Source organism: Molossus molossus, unplaced genomic scaffold, assembly GCF_014108415.1.
Source record: "Molossus molossus isolate mMolMol1 unplaced genomic scaffold, mMolMol1.p scaffold_m16_p_1, whole genome shotgun sequence".
Classification (NCBI taxonomy): domain Eukaryota; kingdom Metazoa; phylum Chordata; class Mammalia; order Chiroptera; family Molossidae; genus Molossus; species Molossus molossus.
The window spans coordinates 182,005,989-182,023,641 of NW_023425344.1; the positions used below are offsets into that span (position 1 = coordinate 182,005,989).

The 17,653-nt window shown below is 37.0% G+C and overlaps 1 protein-coding gene across 11 annotated transcripts in view; it reads right to left on the bottom strand.

Annotated features, from left to right (window-relative positions):
- Positions 1-17,653, bottom strand: part of UBR1 (ubiquitin protein ligase E3 component n-recognin 1) — a 143,599-nt gene that overhangs the window by 61,156 nt on the left and 64,790 nt on the right. For all 11 annotated transcript variants that reach the window (XM_036245932.1, XM_036245900.1, XM_036245916.1 and 8 more), the window contains 7 exons: positions 15,728-15,827; positions 15,029-15,138; positions 12,095-12,181; positions 11,082-11,263; positions 5,220-5,425; positions 3,690-3,783; positions 2,411-2,560 (listed from right to left, as the gene is read on the bottom strand). In XM_036245932.1, the coding sequence (XP_036101825.1) occupies positions 2,411-2,560; positions 3,690-3,783; positions 5,220-5,425; positions 11,082-11,263; positions 12,095-12,181; positions 15,029-15,138; positions 15,728-15,827 (929 nt within the window). The remainder of the gene's footprint in view (positions 1-2,410; positions 2,561-3,689; positions 3,784-5,219; positions 5,426-11,081; positions 11,264-12,094; positions 12,182-15,028; positions 15,139-15,727; positions 15,828-17,653) is intronic.

Consider the following 17,653-nt stretch of genomic DNA (forward strand, 5'->3'; position numbering starts at 1 on the left):
TGATTTTCTAAAAATAAAAGCAGCAAATATAATTAACTACACAGGTAAGTTCAAGTGTCCAATAAAAATGTTATGTATAATTATGTATTTCAGATCCTAAGTAACACATTACTATAAATTTAAAACATCACAGGATTCAAAGAGAACCAGTTGTAAGGGTCAGTTTAACTTAGTAAGGATTGCTCTGAAGCACCCTATTCTTAAAGACATAGGGGAAAGAAGGTGTTGAATATCCCTTTAGCTAATAATTTATATGTTTAATAATCCTTATTTAGGGAACTATTGTGTAAAAGAGACTTGTACAGACTAACAAGATGTTGGAAAGTCACTATCTTTTATGATGATTTATTTTATCTTTCTCTTTGTATGTATAGTTAGGTTTAGCTTTGGGGTCAAGTCTGGGTTCAAATCTTAGGTTTTTCTTTTTTTAAAATCCTCACCCGAGGATATTTTTCCATTTATTTTCGGACAGAGTTGGGGGGGTGGGGGGCAGAAACATCAATGACTGGTTGCCTCCTGCACGACCGCGACCAGGGCCGCGAATGAACTGCAACCAAGGTATGTATGTTTCCTTGATGGGAATTGAACCCACAACTCTTTGGTCCATGGGCCAATGCTCTAACTGCTGAGTCAAACTAGCCAGGGCCAAATCTCAGGTCTTTTTTGGGATAAGTAAAAACTACTCACGCAGTCTTCAATTTCTTACCTTTTTTTTTTTTTTTTAAATATGTTTCTATTGTTTTTAGAGAGAGAGGAAAGGAGGAGAGAGACATAGAAGCCTGCAACCCAGGCATGTGCCCTGACTGGGAATTGAACCAGTGACTTCTTGGTCATACGATGACGTTCAACCACTGAGCCACACCAGCCGGGCTCAATTCCTTTTTTTTTTTTTTAATCCTCACCTGAGGACATTTTTGCATTCATCTTCAGACAGAGTGGAAGGGAGAGAGGAGGGGAAGAGAGAGAAACATCGACCTGAGAGAAACACATCGAGTGGCTGCCACCCACATGATCCCAACTGGGGCAGGGACAAACTGCAACCGAGGTACGTGCCCTCAGCGGGAACCGAACCTGGGACACTCTGGTCCGCAGGGCAACCCTCTAACTGCTGAGCCAAATCAGCCAGGGCTCAATTCCTTATCTTTAAATGGGAATAATAGCTTGTATGACATTAGACTATTTAATAAACTAACATAGTAGAGTGACCAGAATGTATCAATTACTCAAAAAAAAAAAAGATAAATCTTTCTGATGCCACTGTCTTCCAAAAAGATGATATTCTATATCCCAATATGTTGAGTATAAGACAATTTCCAAATTGAGTTTTATAATGACATGAAATAGTAGAGAAAGAGCTACTTATTGACCCTGCTTGCCAAACCTATTACCTTTGAATTCTTTTGTTGTGGAAAGACAGTAAAAGTATTTTATCAACAAAACCATATTCTTTAGTGAGACTTAGGTCATTGTCACAAATTCATTAAGTTTTAAAGAAACTGAAATAGTAACAACAAATAGTACTGTTATGAAGTAGGATAGTGAGAACAAAGAAATACACAAGTGAATATTCAAGTTATCATTAATAACTAATGAATTTACTGTCAAACTGCATTTACAGATGGTCAGAACATAAGCTTAGTCTAAATGTTCAAAAACTATCGAAAGATATATGATGAATCAGGTTTTTTTTTTTACACTTTTATAGTTAACATTTCACCCATGTCTCTCAAATTATAGCATTCTGATCTGCAGAAAAATAGAATTAAAATTAATACTACAAAGACATTTAGAGGAACTAAATCCCAAATAGCAAATCTAATGATGGCAAAGGACTATATGAAAAGAACAAATCTTCTTTGCATTTTTCTCCTCCTGTGAATGGTAAGATAGAAATTAAAGTTTTATTGCTTTAATGGCAGATGGAAAAGTTACAAAAAACATATAGATTTGAGTAAATGAATATTCCAGTTCTTTTAGAGACCAAGAATTAAAGCTAATTTTAATCTTTTTTTTTTTTTTTTTTTTTTTATCCTCACCCAAGATTATTTTCCATTTATCTTCAGACAGTGTGAGGGAGGGAGAGAGAGAAAGAAACATTGATGTGAGAGAGACACACTGACTGGTTGCCTCCCGCACGACCCTGACAAGGGCCGGGACTAAACCGCAACCGAGATACGTGCCCTTGACCAGAACTGAACCCACAACTCTTTGGCCGTTGGGCCAAAGCTCTAACCGCTGAACCAAATCAGCTAGGGCTTTAATCAAATTTTCAAGTAGAATGTTATGAAATAAAAAAGTATTACTTTGAATAGCAAAATAATAGAAACAAATAATCTAACCGAAACAGGCACAATAAAAGGATTAAAGGCAGCTTTTTATAAAATTAACCAAAACATAAATTAAAATATACCTGTTTATTGTTCGAGGTTGCAAAGGAATAATGGGGATCACAGTATTGCACAGAGACTTGCAGAGGGGGCAAAGATATTCTCCACTTTCCAAGTCGAAAAGGTCAACATGAATACGCTGCTGAAAGCTCAGCTGTACAGCTTCAAAATATCTGCAAAATTCCAAGACATAGGTCCATTCACACATGTATCTTTGCTCTAATCCAAGTGAGAAAAATCTGAAATTTTTACCTCAATGTACATCTTTAAAATCCACATGCAAAAATACACAAGTGATGATGGTAGAAGAAATAGGATACCCATTCTATCGGGGTAAAATTGGAAGACTCATCAGAGTAAAAAAAAAATAATTTTACTGAATCATAACTTCTCTCCTGCCTCAACAACATGTAAATACAATGTATCAAATGAAGTAGCCACTGGCTATTTAAAGGACAATTATACATTTTAATTCAATGCCAAAACCATGAATCCTATACAGAAGATTTCCCAGCAATTATATTTCTGAATTGTTATCTTTTCCAGAAGTAGAACTAGAATTTCTTGTCCTACTCTATCTCAAAAGTACTTTTCACTTTGTTTTGATGGAAATGAGGTTTTTATAAAGATTACTGCTTCTTTTACAAAAATATTGAGCAACTAATTAGATTGTGAAGAGCAAGTACAAAGGAATGATGAATTAAATGAAAGTTTAAGTTTATAACTTGACACACCAATTTTTCTTTCTTTTTTTTTTGGTATGTGCCCCTAGCGGAAACCGAACCCGGGACTCTCTGGTCCACAGGCTGAGGCTCCAACCACTGAGCCAAACTGGCCAGGGCAAAACACCAATTTCTTTAAAAATAATTTTTTTTTCCTTTATTGATTTTAGAGAAGAAGGAAGAGGGAGAGAGAAACAGAAACATCAATGAGAGAGACCATCGACCAGCCACCTCCTTCAGGCCCGTCCCCACTCCCCTCCTCCACCCCCCACCCCCCCCCGGGCTGGGGATTGGGCCCACAACCTCGGCACATGCCCTGGTGCCCTGACTGGGAATCAAACCAGCAATATCTTGGTGCAGGGGCTGATGCCCAACCACTGAGCCACACCGGTCAGGCAACACACCAATTTCTAAAGGTGATAATGTAATGAGTATTATGCAAACAAAATAAGTAATCAAAACTGCTTCAATTATTCAAATAAGAAGGAAAGAAAACATGGGAAAACATGCCTTTTTGTGGCCTTTAGTGAACTTCAATATTCCTAGTTTCTTTCAAGAACATGTCAGAAGAAAAACTTACTTCTGCCAGCACACTGCATGCATTACGTGACCACAGCTTCCTGTATAAGTTCCATAAGCCAAGTCTGCATCCATGAAAAGTGGGTCCAGGGACTCTGGTACAGGAAGACAAAAATGAGAGGTATTATATTCCTCTCTCTCACAGCCATAAGAAGGGGTAGGGGGTAGGGGGTAGGGGGTGGGGGGTGGGGGGTAAAAGGTTACCAGGTCTAAATTTCTAATCATAAACTTTCTAAGGAATGTCCAAGAAAAGTGTCACAATATCATGATATCAGGAACTATATTCTTAAGTAAAAAGAGGATAATATAATACTAGACTTCCAGGTATGATTCTAAAATTAATATGGATTAATGACTAACTCTATTCTTGATTTACATTTTTATTTTGAACATTAGGTTTAAGTTGCGCTATCCTGGTTGTTGAAGTTATCTATGACTCAAGCAAATTTACTTTTGTAATTTTACAAGTAATTTGACTAAATAATTTCAAGGGATATTTAGGAGCATTATAATATACTGGATAAAAGTATAGACTACAGGATTCAAAATCTGTTTTCATCACTTATAACTTATGGCCTTGAGCAAGTTACTTCTGTGCCTCAGTTCCTTCATCTATAAAATGGAGCCAATATTGGTACCTAACTCATAGGGCTATTATAAGGATTAAGTGAGAAAATACACAGAAAGCGCTTAATCTGTGCTTGGCATACGTTAAGTGTTCAATAAATGTTAGCTTTTTAAAAAAATTAATATTATCACCCCAAGGGTATTTTAAAAATAAAGCAGCTAACTCCTGATGTGATATAAGAAGTGTAATACATTAGCTAATGAATATTCTTGCCAAGAAAATGCTTACCATAAACCGAATCACGAGATAACAATCAGACACATCCACAATGCAAGACACTATATAAGACTACTGGCTTGTATTTTTCAAAAAAAGTTATTATCACGGAAAGAAAAAAGGCAAGTGACTATTCTAGATTAAAATATATTAAAAGAGAGACAACTAAAGCAACACATGAAACATGTCTGGATCCTAAATGAGAAAGTCTAGCTAACAAAAGACATTTTGGGGGTAGTTGGGAAAATTCAAATACAAATTTCCTATTAGGTGATATTCCTGAAATGTTATTAATTTTCTTAAATGTTATAATGGTACGGTAGTACATTAACAGATTGTCCTCAGTTTTAGAAAATGCATGTGGAAAAATTTAGAGATGGTATGTCATGATCCCTGCATCCTACTTTCGAATGGTAGAGCAATGAGAAATGGAAGAAGTGAGGGGAGGGAAAGAAAAAGCAATGTGGCCAAGCACTAACAAAAATTAAAATTAAAATTAAAAAATAACATAAAGGAGCCAACATGACATATAAAGACCCGAGAGTCCATTTTACATATGGTAAATTGTGATGTGACCAAATAAAGCTAAATACGATCTTGCTCCCAAAGTTCTTCCAGATAGTATTTTTCTAATTACATAAGTATTAAAAGAAATGCTCAAAAGGATATTTATTAAACAATACATACCCCCTGAAAATTCTATAGGTTTCCCCCTGTGCTGGGTTAAGGCGGTGGATTTCTGGACACAGGCCGATAATACCATTGCATTATTTTCTATTTTCACCTCTTGTTCTTCTTGGCAGAGGATGCATGTCAGCACCTCCTTTTCAATAACAGACGGACCTCGTTTAGGACCCAAAGCAATTCTAGAGTAGTCACTGACTGCTGGGGTGCTACCAAGAGAAACGACCAGAAATGAGGACACATGTTTTGGTCACTTGTCTTTATATTTTGGTAGATTTTAAGTAACTGTAGGGCAAGCACTTTAGGAATAAAAACAAAATAAAAATTATATTTAGCAATATTAACTTAAAATCTTCCCCCATGATTTTTCTGGCTTTTATCAGTTAATTTGCTTATTAGAAAATACATTTTGTGCCTGGCCAGTTTGGCTCAGTTGGTTGAGTGTCGTCCCATGCACCAAGAGATTGCCAGTTTGATTCCCAGTCAGGGCACATGCCTGGGTTGCAGGCTCAATCCCCAGTATGGGGCAAGCAGGAGACAGCTAATCGATGTTTAACTCTCTCACTGATGTTCCTATCTCTCTCTCCCTCTCCCTTTCTTTCTCGGAAATCAAAAAAACATATTTTAAAGAAAAGAAAAGAAAATACATTTTGCCCTGGCCAGTTTGGTTCAGCGGTTGGAGCGTCAGCCTGCGGTCCAGAGAGACCCGGGTTTGGTTCCTGCTAAGAGCACATACCTCGGTTGCAGTTTGTCCCAGGCCCTGATTGGTTGTGCGGGTGGCAGCCACTTGATGTGTCCCTTTTACGTCGATGTTTCTCTCTCTCTCTCTCTCTCTCTTCCTCTCTCTCCCTCCTACTCTGTCTGAACAAAATATCGAAAAGTGTCCTCAGGTGAGGATTAAAAAATAAAGAAAATACATTTTGTGTTACTAAGTGTGAAAAAAGCAGATCACGCCCTGGCCGATTTGGCTCAGCGGTTAGAGCGTCGGCCTGCGGTCCTGAGAGACCCAGGTTCGGTTCCCGCTAAGGGCATGTACCTCGGTTGCAGTTTGTCCCGGGCCCTGGTCAGTTGTGCGGGTGGCAGCCACTCGATGTGTTCCTTTCGCATCGATGTTTCTCTCTCTCTCTCTCTCTGTTCCTCTCTCTCCCTCCCACTCTACCTGAACAAAAAATGGAAAAATGTCCTCGGGTGAGGATAAAAAAAAAATAAAGCAGATCACAAAGTAGAATGTATAATTATACTGAATTTATTGTACCAAGAAGCTGCATTATCTGTTTTTTCCTGATTATAAAAGTAACACATGCTTATTGAGAAATTTTGGAAAATCTAGAAAAGTATAGAAAATAAAAAGCATTATACTCTCATAACCTAGATATAATCATTTGTATATTTCTTTCTAGTCTTTTTATTTGTAACATTTTTACATAATCAAGATCATATTACATATATAGATTTGCATCCTGCGTTTATTTACTCATATTTTAGTTGTTTTCTCATGTCATTAAAATTTCATTAGAAACAGTTGCACAGTACTCTTACTATATGTGTTATAACAGTTTTATCCATTCCCACTTATTAGGCATTTAAATTTCTATTCTATGTTGGTAGCTATTAAAATAAAAAAGTTACACTTCAATGATTTAGCAATTCTTAGGGTCAATGTGTGCAATAATAATATAATAAATAATAGTAAATCTTTGTAAAGCACTATTTGTGATGTGAGGCACACTTTCAAATTCTTTACATTATGTTAACCCATTTAATCCTTCAAACAATCCTATGAGGTAGATACCACTGTTACCTCCATTTTTCAGATGAAGACTGAGGCCTAAGATGGTAAGAGACTTACCTAATGACTTATCATTAGGAAGTAGCAGAGCCTGACCTCCAAGGCCACCCTCTGAACTACTCTGAAATACTGCCTCTCTATCTGTGCAAGAAGCTCCCTAAAATGTCATAGTCCATTCAATAAACTGGGAATAACTTAAATGTTCATTACCAATATAAATGCAATTACAGAATATTATGCAGTTTTTAAAAGGTGGGTCTCAGCTAGGTGTGGTATCACCTCCTAGGAGGCATCCAGCATTAATGTGGGTAAAGTTTACTTTTTGGTTATCATAAGGACTAGGGGAGGGGACACTACTAGGATGAGAGATCAGAGATGCTAAATGTCCTGAAATTTATGGGGCACGAAAAAGAATTACTGCTCAAATGCCAAGACTGAGAGACACTGAGCTCATTTTATATATGTAAGAATGTTTATATATTTCCAAGATATACTATCAAGGGGAAATGCGAAGTTGCAGAATAAGTACACAGCACTACTTATGCAAATAAAACAAAAGGCTGAAAGACACTATATGATTCCTATGGCTACATATCTTTGTATGTAATAGCACAGTAAAAATTATGACAAGATCTATATAAAATTTAAAATTTTTATCTCTGAGAAAGGGCAAAAAAGGGTCTAGGATTTGGGTCAGTGCTCAAACAGAACTTTAGCTTTATCTTTAATATTTGATTAAAAAAATAATATAACCGTGTAATTAAATTTTGTTTTAAAAATTCAAGACTAGCCCTGGCAGGTTTCGCTCAGCAGTTAGAGCATTGGCCTGCGGTGTGGAGAGACCAGTGTTCGGTTCCCGCTAAAGGCATGTACCTCAGTTGCAGTTTGTCCCCAGCCCTGGTTGGGTCGTGTGGGTGGCAGCCATTCAATGTGTCCCTTTCATGACGATGTTTCTCTCTCCCTCCTTCCCATTCTATCTGAACAAAATATCGAAAAATGTCCTCGGGTGAGGATAAAAAAAAAAATAAAATGCAAGACTATATTCATACCTCTGGGATAGGAAAAGCCTTCTTAAATATGATACATAAAGTTAAAACTAGCCCAGCCGGTGTGGCTCAGTGGATTGAGTGTTGACCCACGGACTGAGAGGTCCTGGTTCTATTCCTGGTCTGAGCACATGGCAGGGCTTCAGGCTTGATCCCCAGTCGGGGGCATGTAGGAGGCAGCTGACTGATGTTTCTTTCTCACACAGATGTTTCTATCTCTCTCCTTTCCTCTCTCTCTAAAAAAAAAAATCAATAAAAAACATTTTAAAAAAATTAAAAATCTGTTTTATCAACATTGAAAACTTCTCTATGGCTAAACTTCATAATTAATGTTAAAGAAATAGGGACATGAGAAATATGCAACAAAATTTAGTATCCATAATTTTACAGGACTTCTACAAATAAGACAAAAGCAAGGCACCCAGCAGAGATGGGCAAAGGATAACAACAGGTAATTCTGGGAAGACAAAATGTAATAGGCTAATGAACAATCATATAAAAAGATGTTCAACCTGTTACTAACTAGTAATCAAAGTACTGATAATAATAAGTATTGGTAAGCATAAAGAAACTAGACACTCTCATACGTTACTGGAAGTAGAAATTGGTAACACTACTTTGAAAGGCATTGTGGCAATATCTATTAAAATTTTAGCCCTGGTCAGTTTGGCTCAGCGGTTAGAGTGTTGTCCTGCGGTCCAGAGAGACCTGGGTTCGGTTCCCGCTAAGGGCATGTACCTCGGTTGCAGTTTGTCCCAGGCCCTGGTTGGTCGTGCGGGTGGCAGACACTCAATGTGTCACTTTCACGTCGATGTTTCTCTCTCTCTCTCTCTTCCTCTCTCTCCCTCCCACTCTATCTGAACAAAAAATGGAAAAATGCCCTTGGGTAAGGATAAAAAAAAAAATTTTTTAAATAATTATGACTCAGCCGTTTCACTTACTAGATTCCACTCTTGAGAAGTATTGGTAAAATTGCACAAGGGGGCACATACAAAAATGTTCTGCATGCGTGCACACACACGTTGTTTGTAATAAGGGAAAATTGGGAAATAAGGGGAAAACTTAAATGTCTAAAATAAATAAAATACCGTCTATATCCACAGAATGGAAAACTATGCAGCAGTCTTAAAGAATGATGTAGACTTTACACTATAGATCTATATATATTGACATGAAAAAATTTATAAGACACTGAATAAAAAAGCAAGCTACAAAATAAAAGGTATGGTAAAATATACACCACTAAAAAACACAAATCAAGACTCATTATTTCTTTATGTAAACCTGTTTATAAAAGCAAAGGAAGAGGTCTAGAATAGTAGTTATTTATAGCAATGGTTATCTGTGAAGAAAGATTAGGAATGTAGAGGATGGTCAAGGGGACTTACTGTATTAACTTGAGGCATTTTCAATGAGAACACATTCACAATTTTATGTGTGTAATAAATCAGTCAATAAAAAGAAATAATGAAAGCTTAATTAAAACTATTAATTAGCCCTGGCCGGTTGCTCAGTGGTTAGAGCGTCAGCCTGCAGACCAGACAGTACTGGATTTGGTTCCCACCAAGGGCATGTACCTTGGTTGCAGTTTGTCCCTGGCTCTGGTTGGGGTCGTGTAGGTGGCAACCAGTCAATGCGTCTCTCTCACATCAATGTTTCTCTTTCTCTTCATCCCACATTCCCTCCTGCTCTATTTGAAGATAAATGCAAAAATGTCCTTGGGTGAGGATTGAAAAAAAAAAAAAAAAAAAAACCCATTAATTAACCCTGAATACACTTTTGCTTACATTTCCTTGTTTGGATAAATATAGGAGTCTCTTCTCCATTACTTTCTAAATAGTACATTGTTAATACGTAATATTACAATTAGTTGTAATAATTATTGAAATAAGAAGGCTTTCTGCTTATAGTTTAAAGTTTTGAATCAATTTCTAGTGTTATTACCACACAGTCAGCCAAAGATAGCTTACCTTCATATTTTTTTAAAAAAATCTTTAAAACACAGTCATCTTTCTTTGTAGTTTTTGTTAGCATACTCAGCTTCAGGATTATAGACATATTATGTGAAGTATAATGTTTCTACTGTTACTGCAAAACCACAATTTCCCAAAAGTATCTACAATACACATTGTTTTAAAGAGCTATGAAAGCTTGTTTTCGAAAATAAGCATAGGAAGTATTTTCAAAATTTTAAATTGAAATGCTTTTCAAACTACCATTATTTTGCCTCCTCCCTTTTCTTATTTCATCCATTTAACACCCACAAACCACAGCTCTCAGAAGGCTAATCAATTTCCCCAAGAGCATACCATAGTGAGGACTCATTAAACCAGATATACAGATTCTCATTCCAATGTGTTATCCATGACTACAACTATATGCACTGTCTCCTTTCTCTTTAAGAAAAAAATAAAAAATATAAATCACCTTTTTGTGAAGGAATTTTTTTTCAGTCTGTAATATAGTTGGCCCTTGTTTATCGCGGTTAATCAGGTCCAGCCTCTACCATGATAAATGAATATCCGCAAAGTAGGATTCTTTATTTATATACAGTCGTCCCTCACCACTTTGCGCCTCGACTTTCACACCGTCACTCTATCGCTGTTTTTTCAAGTATAGTATAGCATTTGAAAAAACAGCGATAGAGTGAAGCCACGAAAGTCAAGGTGCGAAGTGGTGAGGGACGACTGTAACTGCAATCATTATCAGAAATCATAAAAATGATGTGGAATACATTAACTGATATGTAAATGTATATCTAAAAAAGCCTGTGTACATAAGATAACAGGAGTTAATTTCTATTTCTTCTAGTCATATCTTCATATCCTTTTGTGCATAGAAGTTCCCAACACTATGCACTTGAACTGTTTTTCAACATAATTCAATATGTACCTTAAAGCCTTCACTGTCCCCTTTCTACCTTAACAATAGTGTAATTTCTCTTACTATAAAATATATTTTGGAAAAACATTATGTAAAGTAAATATGTAATTTTTCTTCCTTTGCTAAATTTTTTTTGCTTTGTTTTACCTCTCTTCCTCCATAATGGAGTCTTCTTTCCCAGACATTTCTGATGTACTGTCATACATGAGTTTGTGAGTTTCAATAAAGTTTTTCTGTAAAGCAGACATCTGAGCCATGATCTTCTGGCGATGCAGCCTAGCAGCTTCAGCTTTTCTTTTTCGTTCTGCTTTTTCTTTATCATGAGTAATCTGGGTATGATGAAACCACAAAACTTAGGTAAGAGCTAGTGTTACAATTTACATATACTGTTCAGCCAGGCAAAATTTCCTAGAGTAATAGTCTGATAAAATTGATTACTCCACTCCTCAAGCCTAGATTCAATCTAATTTATCTCAAAATTAGCAGTCCCTCATTACATTATACAACTAATTGCTCCTTTGGTTATTTCAATAATTTAATACAAAAGCCAAATACCATAACTACCTAATAAACTGTCTTTTATACTTAATGTAGGTACATTAAAAAAAATACTAAATGAAACAAAATTTTGAAATCATATGTCAATCATTTAATCATTGACATTTAATCACTTTAAGCTAACCTGAAGATATCCAACTGTAACCCTTGGACACACTGCTAAGACTGAGAACTTGAACATTACTGGTATTTTTTATTGTGTATTCTAACTTAAGCCCATTGTTTTTCTTTTATGAAGGATTGCTAGTAACTACAAAGTAATAATATTCTAATAATTTTAAGATAAAAATCAAAACCTAATTCATTATATTAAGGAAATTCATAACCTAAATATTCCTATATTTCACCCAATCTAAAATGTACCAACAGAGCTCCATTGCACATCTATTTCCTCAGATTTCGTAAAATACATGTATTATATTGGATAACTAGATGTCAAGTACCACTCAATACCTACAGCACAGAAGCTTAACGAACAACAGAAGATGAATATCTCACATACTTTATAACAGGTTCCTTCTAACAAAAAGCAGCAGATCCCTTACATCCGCAAAGTTCAAAGACAGAGATGAACATTGCCATTATTATAATGTTATTATTACCTCATCATTCTTAATAGATTCTGATCCCGATACAGTTGTTACAATTAAACAAGATTTTTCTCTTAATCGTTTCACTGTGTCAAACATCTGAAAAATAAAATATTAAAAGATTTGGTTACACTGACCAGGAACAGAAATATTCACAAATCTGATTTTGTCATCATGTCTCCAAATGTGTTTTTTTTTTTTTTTTAATCTTTTTTCTTTATTGATTTTTTTTGAGAGAGAGAGGAAGGGACAGGGAGCAACAGACAGAAACATCGATGAGAGAGAACATAAACTGGCTGCCTCCTACATGCCCCCCAATGGGGATCAGGCCCACAACCTGGGCATGTACCCTGACTGGGAATCGAACCACTGACCTCTTGGTGCATGGGTCAAACACACACACACACACTCTCACACACACACACTCACACTCTCTCTCTCTCTCTCTCCCTGACTTCTAACTATGACAAACACCTCCCCTACTATATTAGCAATCCAGCTAAGGAGGAGGTTGCAGGCAGCAAAATCAACTGATTCAGTCTGCAGGTGTTACCATACCTCTGCTTTTGCCAGGAAAAATTTTAAAATTTTAATTCTTGTCCAGCCGGTGTGGCTCAGTGGTTGAGCATCGACCAATTGCACCAAAAGGTCACCGGTTCAATTGCCGGTCAGGACACATGCCCAGGTTGTGGGCCTGATCTCCAGTGGGGGGGCACTCAGGCGGTGGCCAATCGATGTTCTCTCTCATCGATGTTTCTATCTCTCTCTCCCTCTCCCTTCCTCTCTCTCTGAAATCAATAAAGGAAAAAAAATTAATTATAAAAAAAAGAATATTTTGCCCTGGCCAGTTTGGCTCAGCGGTTAGAGCGTCGGCCTGCCGTCCGGAGAGACCCGGGTTCGGTTCCCGCTAAGGGCATGTACTTCCGTTGCAGTTTGTCCCCGGCCCTGGTTGGTCGTGCGGGTGGCAGTCACTCGATGTGTCCCTTCACGTCGATGTTTCTCTCTCTCTCTCCCTTCCTCTCTCTCCCTCCCACTCTATCTGTACAAAAAATGGAAAAATATCCTCGGGTGAGGATTTAAAAAAAAAAAAGAATATTTTAATAAATACAGTGAGGAAAACTCCATAACCTTGGTTTCTTGTCTCCATCTAGAGGGTTTTCCATTAAAGTAACATTCCTGGCCTCTCTCCCAACCCCATATGCACTTCTCGGCAAAGGCACAGCCATCCACCCAACAGTTCAAGTTCCAAATCCAGAAGTCATCTTTGACTCCTTGATTTCCCTCATTCCCTTCCATCAAATCTATCAGCAAGTTCTACAGATTTCTACCATCAAATTATACCTGAATTAGTTCAGCTTCTCGGTATCTGCATCCTAGCCTACCTAGGTCATGCTCACTTCTACCAGGATTACTGCAATAGTTTTCTAATGGTTTCCCCAATCTTACTCTTGTCCCTTATAATCCATTTAACCCCACAGCAGACAGTAATTTTGTAAAAATACAGACCGGATATTGTCACTTAAAATCCTTCAATGGTTCCCCACTGTACTCAGAAATAAAATCTATCACTTTACCTTGCCCTGTAAGGTTCTATATGACCTGGCTGCTAGCTGCGCCTCTGACCTTGTTGCCTACTCTTCTCTCCCCATCATTGTACGTCAGTCATGCTGTCCTTCTTTCTGGCCACCTGAGAGCTTTTGCTTTGCTATTTCCTCTTTTTGGAATACTCCTCCAGATTCTTATAAGGCTGGCTTCATGTCATTTAGTTCCCATGTCACCTCCTAAGAGACCTTTTCTGACTACCCATCCAAAGTTACCCCTTACTCATTTGAATTATCCTGGTATTTTATTATTTATTTTCTGTAACTCAATTAGTATATATCTTCATGATAGCAAGCACATGTCTTGTTCAGAGTCTAGAAATAAGCACTGGACATAGTAGGATTCAATATATGTTAAATGAATGACACAAATGAATACATTTTGATTTATTAAGAAAAAACAACAACTCCACACCCTGGCGGGTTTGGCTCAACAGGCAGAGCAATGGCCCGTGGACCAGAGTTGCAGGTTCAATTCCAGTCAAGAGCACATACCTCGTTGCAGTTCAGTCCCCAACCCTGGTCAGAGTCACGTGGGAGGCAACCAATCGATGTGTCTCTCTCACATCGATGTTTTTCTCTCTCTCTCTCTGAAGATAAATGGAAAAATATCCACAGGTGAGGATTTAAAAAACAAAAACAAACAATAAAACAAAACAAAACAAACTCTCCACTAGCCCGGCTACTGTGGCTTAGTGGTTGAGTGTTGACCCATGCACCGAGATCACCAGTTTGATTCTTAGTCAGGGCACATGCCCAGGTTATGAGCCAGTCCCTAGTAGGGGTGTATAGGAGGCAGCCGATCGGTGTTCTCTTTCATCAATGTTTCTATCTCTCTTTCCCTCTCCCTTCTTCTTGCTCTACAATCAATAAAAGAAAACTATTAAAAACCAAACAAACAAAAACCACTAAAACAGGGAAAATAGAATTATTAATATGATAACATAGGAGTAATCATAAAAAACCAGTAGGAGCCCTGGCCAATTTGGCTCAGCGGTCAGAGCGTCGGCCTGCGGACCAGAGTCCCGGGTTTGGTTTCCACTAAGGGCATGTACCTTGGTTGTAGTTTGTCCCCGGCCCTGGTTGGGGTTGTGTGGGTGGCAACCAGCCGATGCATCTCTCTCACATCGATGTTTCTCACTCTCTCTTCCCCCTTCTCCCCCTCCTGCTCTATCTGAAAATAAATGCAAAAATGTCCTCAAATGAGGATAAAACAAAACAAAACAAAAAAACAGTAGGAAATGACTTCACAAGAACACAAGGATATAGTGGTTTAATTTTGGAGGCAAGAAGAGGATTCTTAAATAATTAAACCAAGATATAATCAGTTATTTTCCAGGTTTACCTGGAGTATCCATGTTATCATGTCCTTCTGGCCTTCTAACTGGGGAATACCTTTGAGTTTTTCCAAAAGCATTTGTATATTCTGAGCATTCATGGCCGAACTTCCTAATCCTTTTTGAAAACACAAAAATTACATATCATAAGTAAATATATTCATAATTATGTATAAATTATAATTTATAGTTAATATTATTCATAGTGATAACCAAAATTTGCAATCAATCCCTTAACTACATTAAGTTTTGAATGGAAGAATCTGCAATTGCACGAAGTACGAAGTACTGAATTAAACAACTTGAAAACTTGAATTACTTTAGGTCTCTTGCTCATTTTCCACTGGAACTGCTAAGTGAAAGCTAATCTTACTGATCTATCTCTTGCTTTTCTTCCATATGTCTCATGTCTAGTAAAATTACTTAAATAAGAACCAAAGCTCAAAAATATGAAATTGGGAGCTGTTATAGCCATAAACTGAACAGATTTATGATGTCTTCAAGGATCTAAAATTACAGTGTATAAATAGAAATAAAATGTTTTTCTCCTCTTGGTCTTATAATCAATATCCCTGGAATGTGCTTTGAAAAACTGTCTTAATCAGGTAGCAGTTAATAAAAGTCTAATCTAAACTTATCCTGTTCTTCCAGGTTGAAGACCATGTAAAAAAAACCCCACATTATCATTCACTCAGACTAAAACTTACTTGAAGCCTTATGGTAAAAGTCAAATGTCACTTCTTCTTCAGGAGCTTTTTGAAGCTGTTGCTTTTCTTCTAGTAAGCCCAATGCCAGAATATGAAATGCCTAAAGGAAAAATATATGAGAAGATCTTTAAAACGGTACTTCCTCAGGTAAATATATTTTAAAAGGACACATAAAAATAAGCAATCTGATTAGATAAAAAATGAACAAAGATTACGAACCAGAAGTTTACAGAAAGATATATGATACACATATGAAAAATGTTCAACCTCACTTAATATTAAAGAAGTGTGAGTTGGTCCTGGCCAGTTTGGCTCAGCGGTTAGAGCGCCAGCCTGCGGACCAACAAATCCTGGGTTCGGTTCCTGCTAAGGGCACGTACCTCGGTTGCAATTCATCCCTGCCCCGGTTGGGGTCATGTGGGTGGCAAACAATCGATGTGTCTCTCTCACATAGATATTTCTCTCTCTCTCTTTTCCCCCTCTCTTCGACCCACTCTATCTGAAGATAAATGCAAAAATGTCCTTGGGTGAGGATTAAAAAAAAAAAAAGTGTGAGTTGAAGCAAGATTATCCTATTTTTCTAAAGGCGTTGAGAAGCAGAAACTTTTCATCACACTGGTGATGGGAAAGTAAATTGGTGGCTAATTTGGAGGCTAATTTGACAACATCTATCAAAAATGTAAAGGTATATTGCCCTGGCCGGTTTGGCTCAGCGGTTAGAGTGTCGGCCTGTGGTTCAGGGAGACCTGGATTCGGTTCCCGCTAAGGGCATGTACCTCAGTTGCAGTTTGTTCCCGGCCCTGGTTGGGTCGTGTGGGTGGCCACCACTCGATATGTTCCTTTCACGTCGATGCTTCTCTCTCTCTCTATCCCTCCCACTCTATCTGAACAAAGTATCAAAAAATGTCCTCGCATGAGGATTAAAAAAAAAAATGTAAAGGTGTAAACCCAGTACTAGGAATCAGTGTAATAGATACACTCACTTAAGTATACAAAGATATTATACACTTTAGTGTTCTTTGTTATACAAAGACCTAAAAGCAACATAAATGTCTATTAATAGGAGACTTAGGAGACTGGTTAAATGTATTAGAGATATCCGTACAATGGAATATGCAGCTATTAAGATTGAGGTTGGCCTATATGCACTAATGTGGAATGATTTCCAGAAGACACAAACCTTTAATAGTGCTTATCTCCTAGTTAGAGCACTGTGAGTCAGGGAGGGATATGTTAACTTATAATTTCAAATATTTGTATGGTATAAAATTTTTTTACTACATTTATTTATCCCTGTTATAACAAAAATTAAGATACACATACAGTATGACAGTATTAAGAACCTCCAGACCAATAATAGCCAAGGAAAAAGAAATTTTAGTTAGGCAGGTGCTAATTAAATATCTAATTATAGCTACCAAAGGTAATATTAAGTAATATATCTATAACAGTATCAAGAAAAAAAATACCTGCTTCTCCTTAATGAACTAATTTTCATAACTCTATGAAATAGCTACACTTACAACTATTTTACCAATGGGGAAATTATTCTTTCCTCCTAAATAGGACATGCGGTTATTCAAGATAGACCTGCCTGTCATCAAATCTTTATTACACTGTCTCTTCATAATACAAGTGAAATAAAAAATATAGAAAATTATGACACAAGTAACATGCCACTTTATTGTTAGCAGGAACAGGCTTTTTTTTTTTTTTTTTTTTTAAATATAAATGGTTCCCAAGAGTAAGGATACTAAAAACATGAGAATGTGTCATTAAGGAAATCTGTGCCACACCTAAGCTAACGTTTAATGACCCTTGGGTCTCAGGTATACTATTTGTGGTTCTGACTCAAATTAGAAAGTTAGATCAGAAATCTTCCCCAGACTTCCATGAAATCTATCAAGTAGAGAACATACCTGAAGT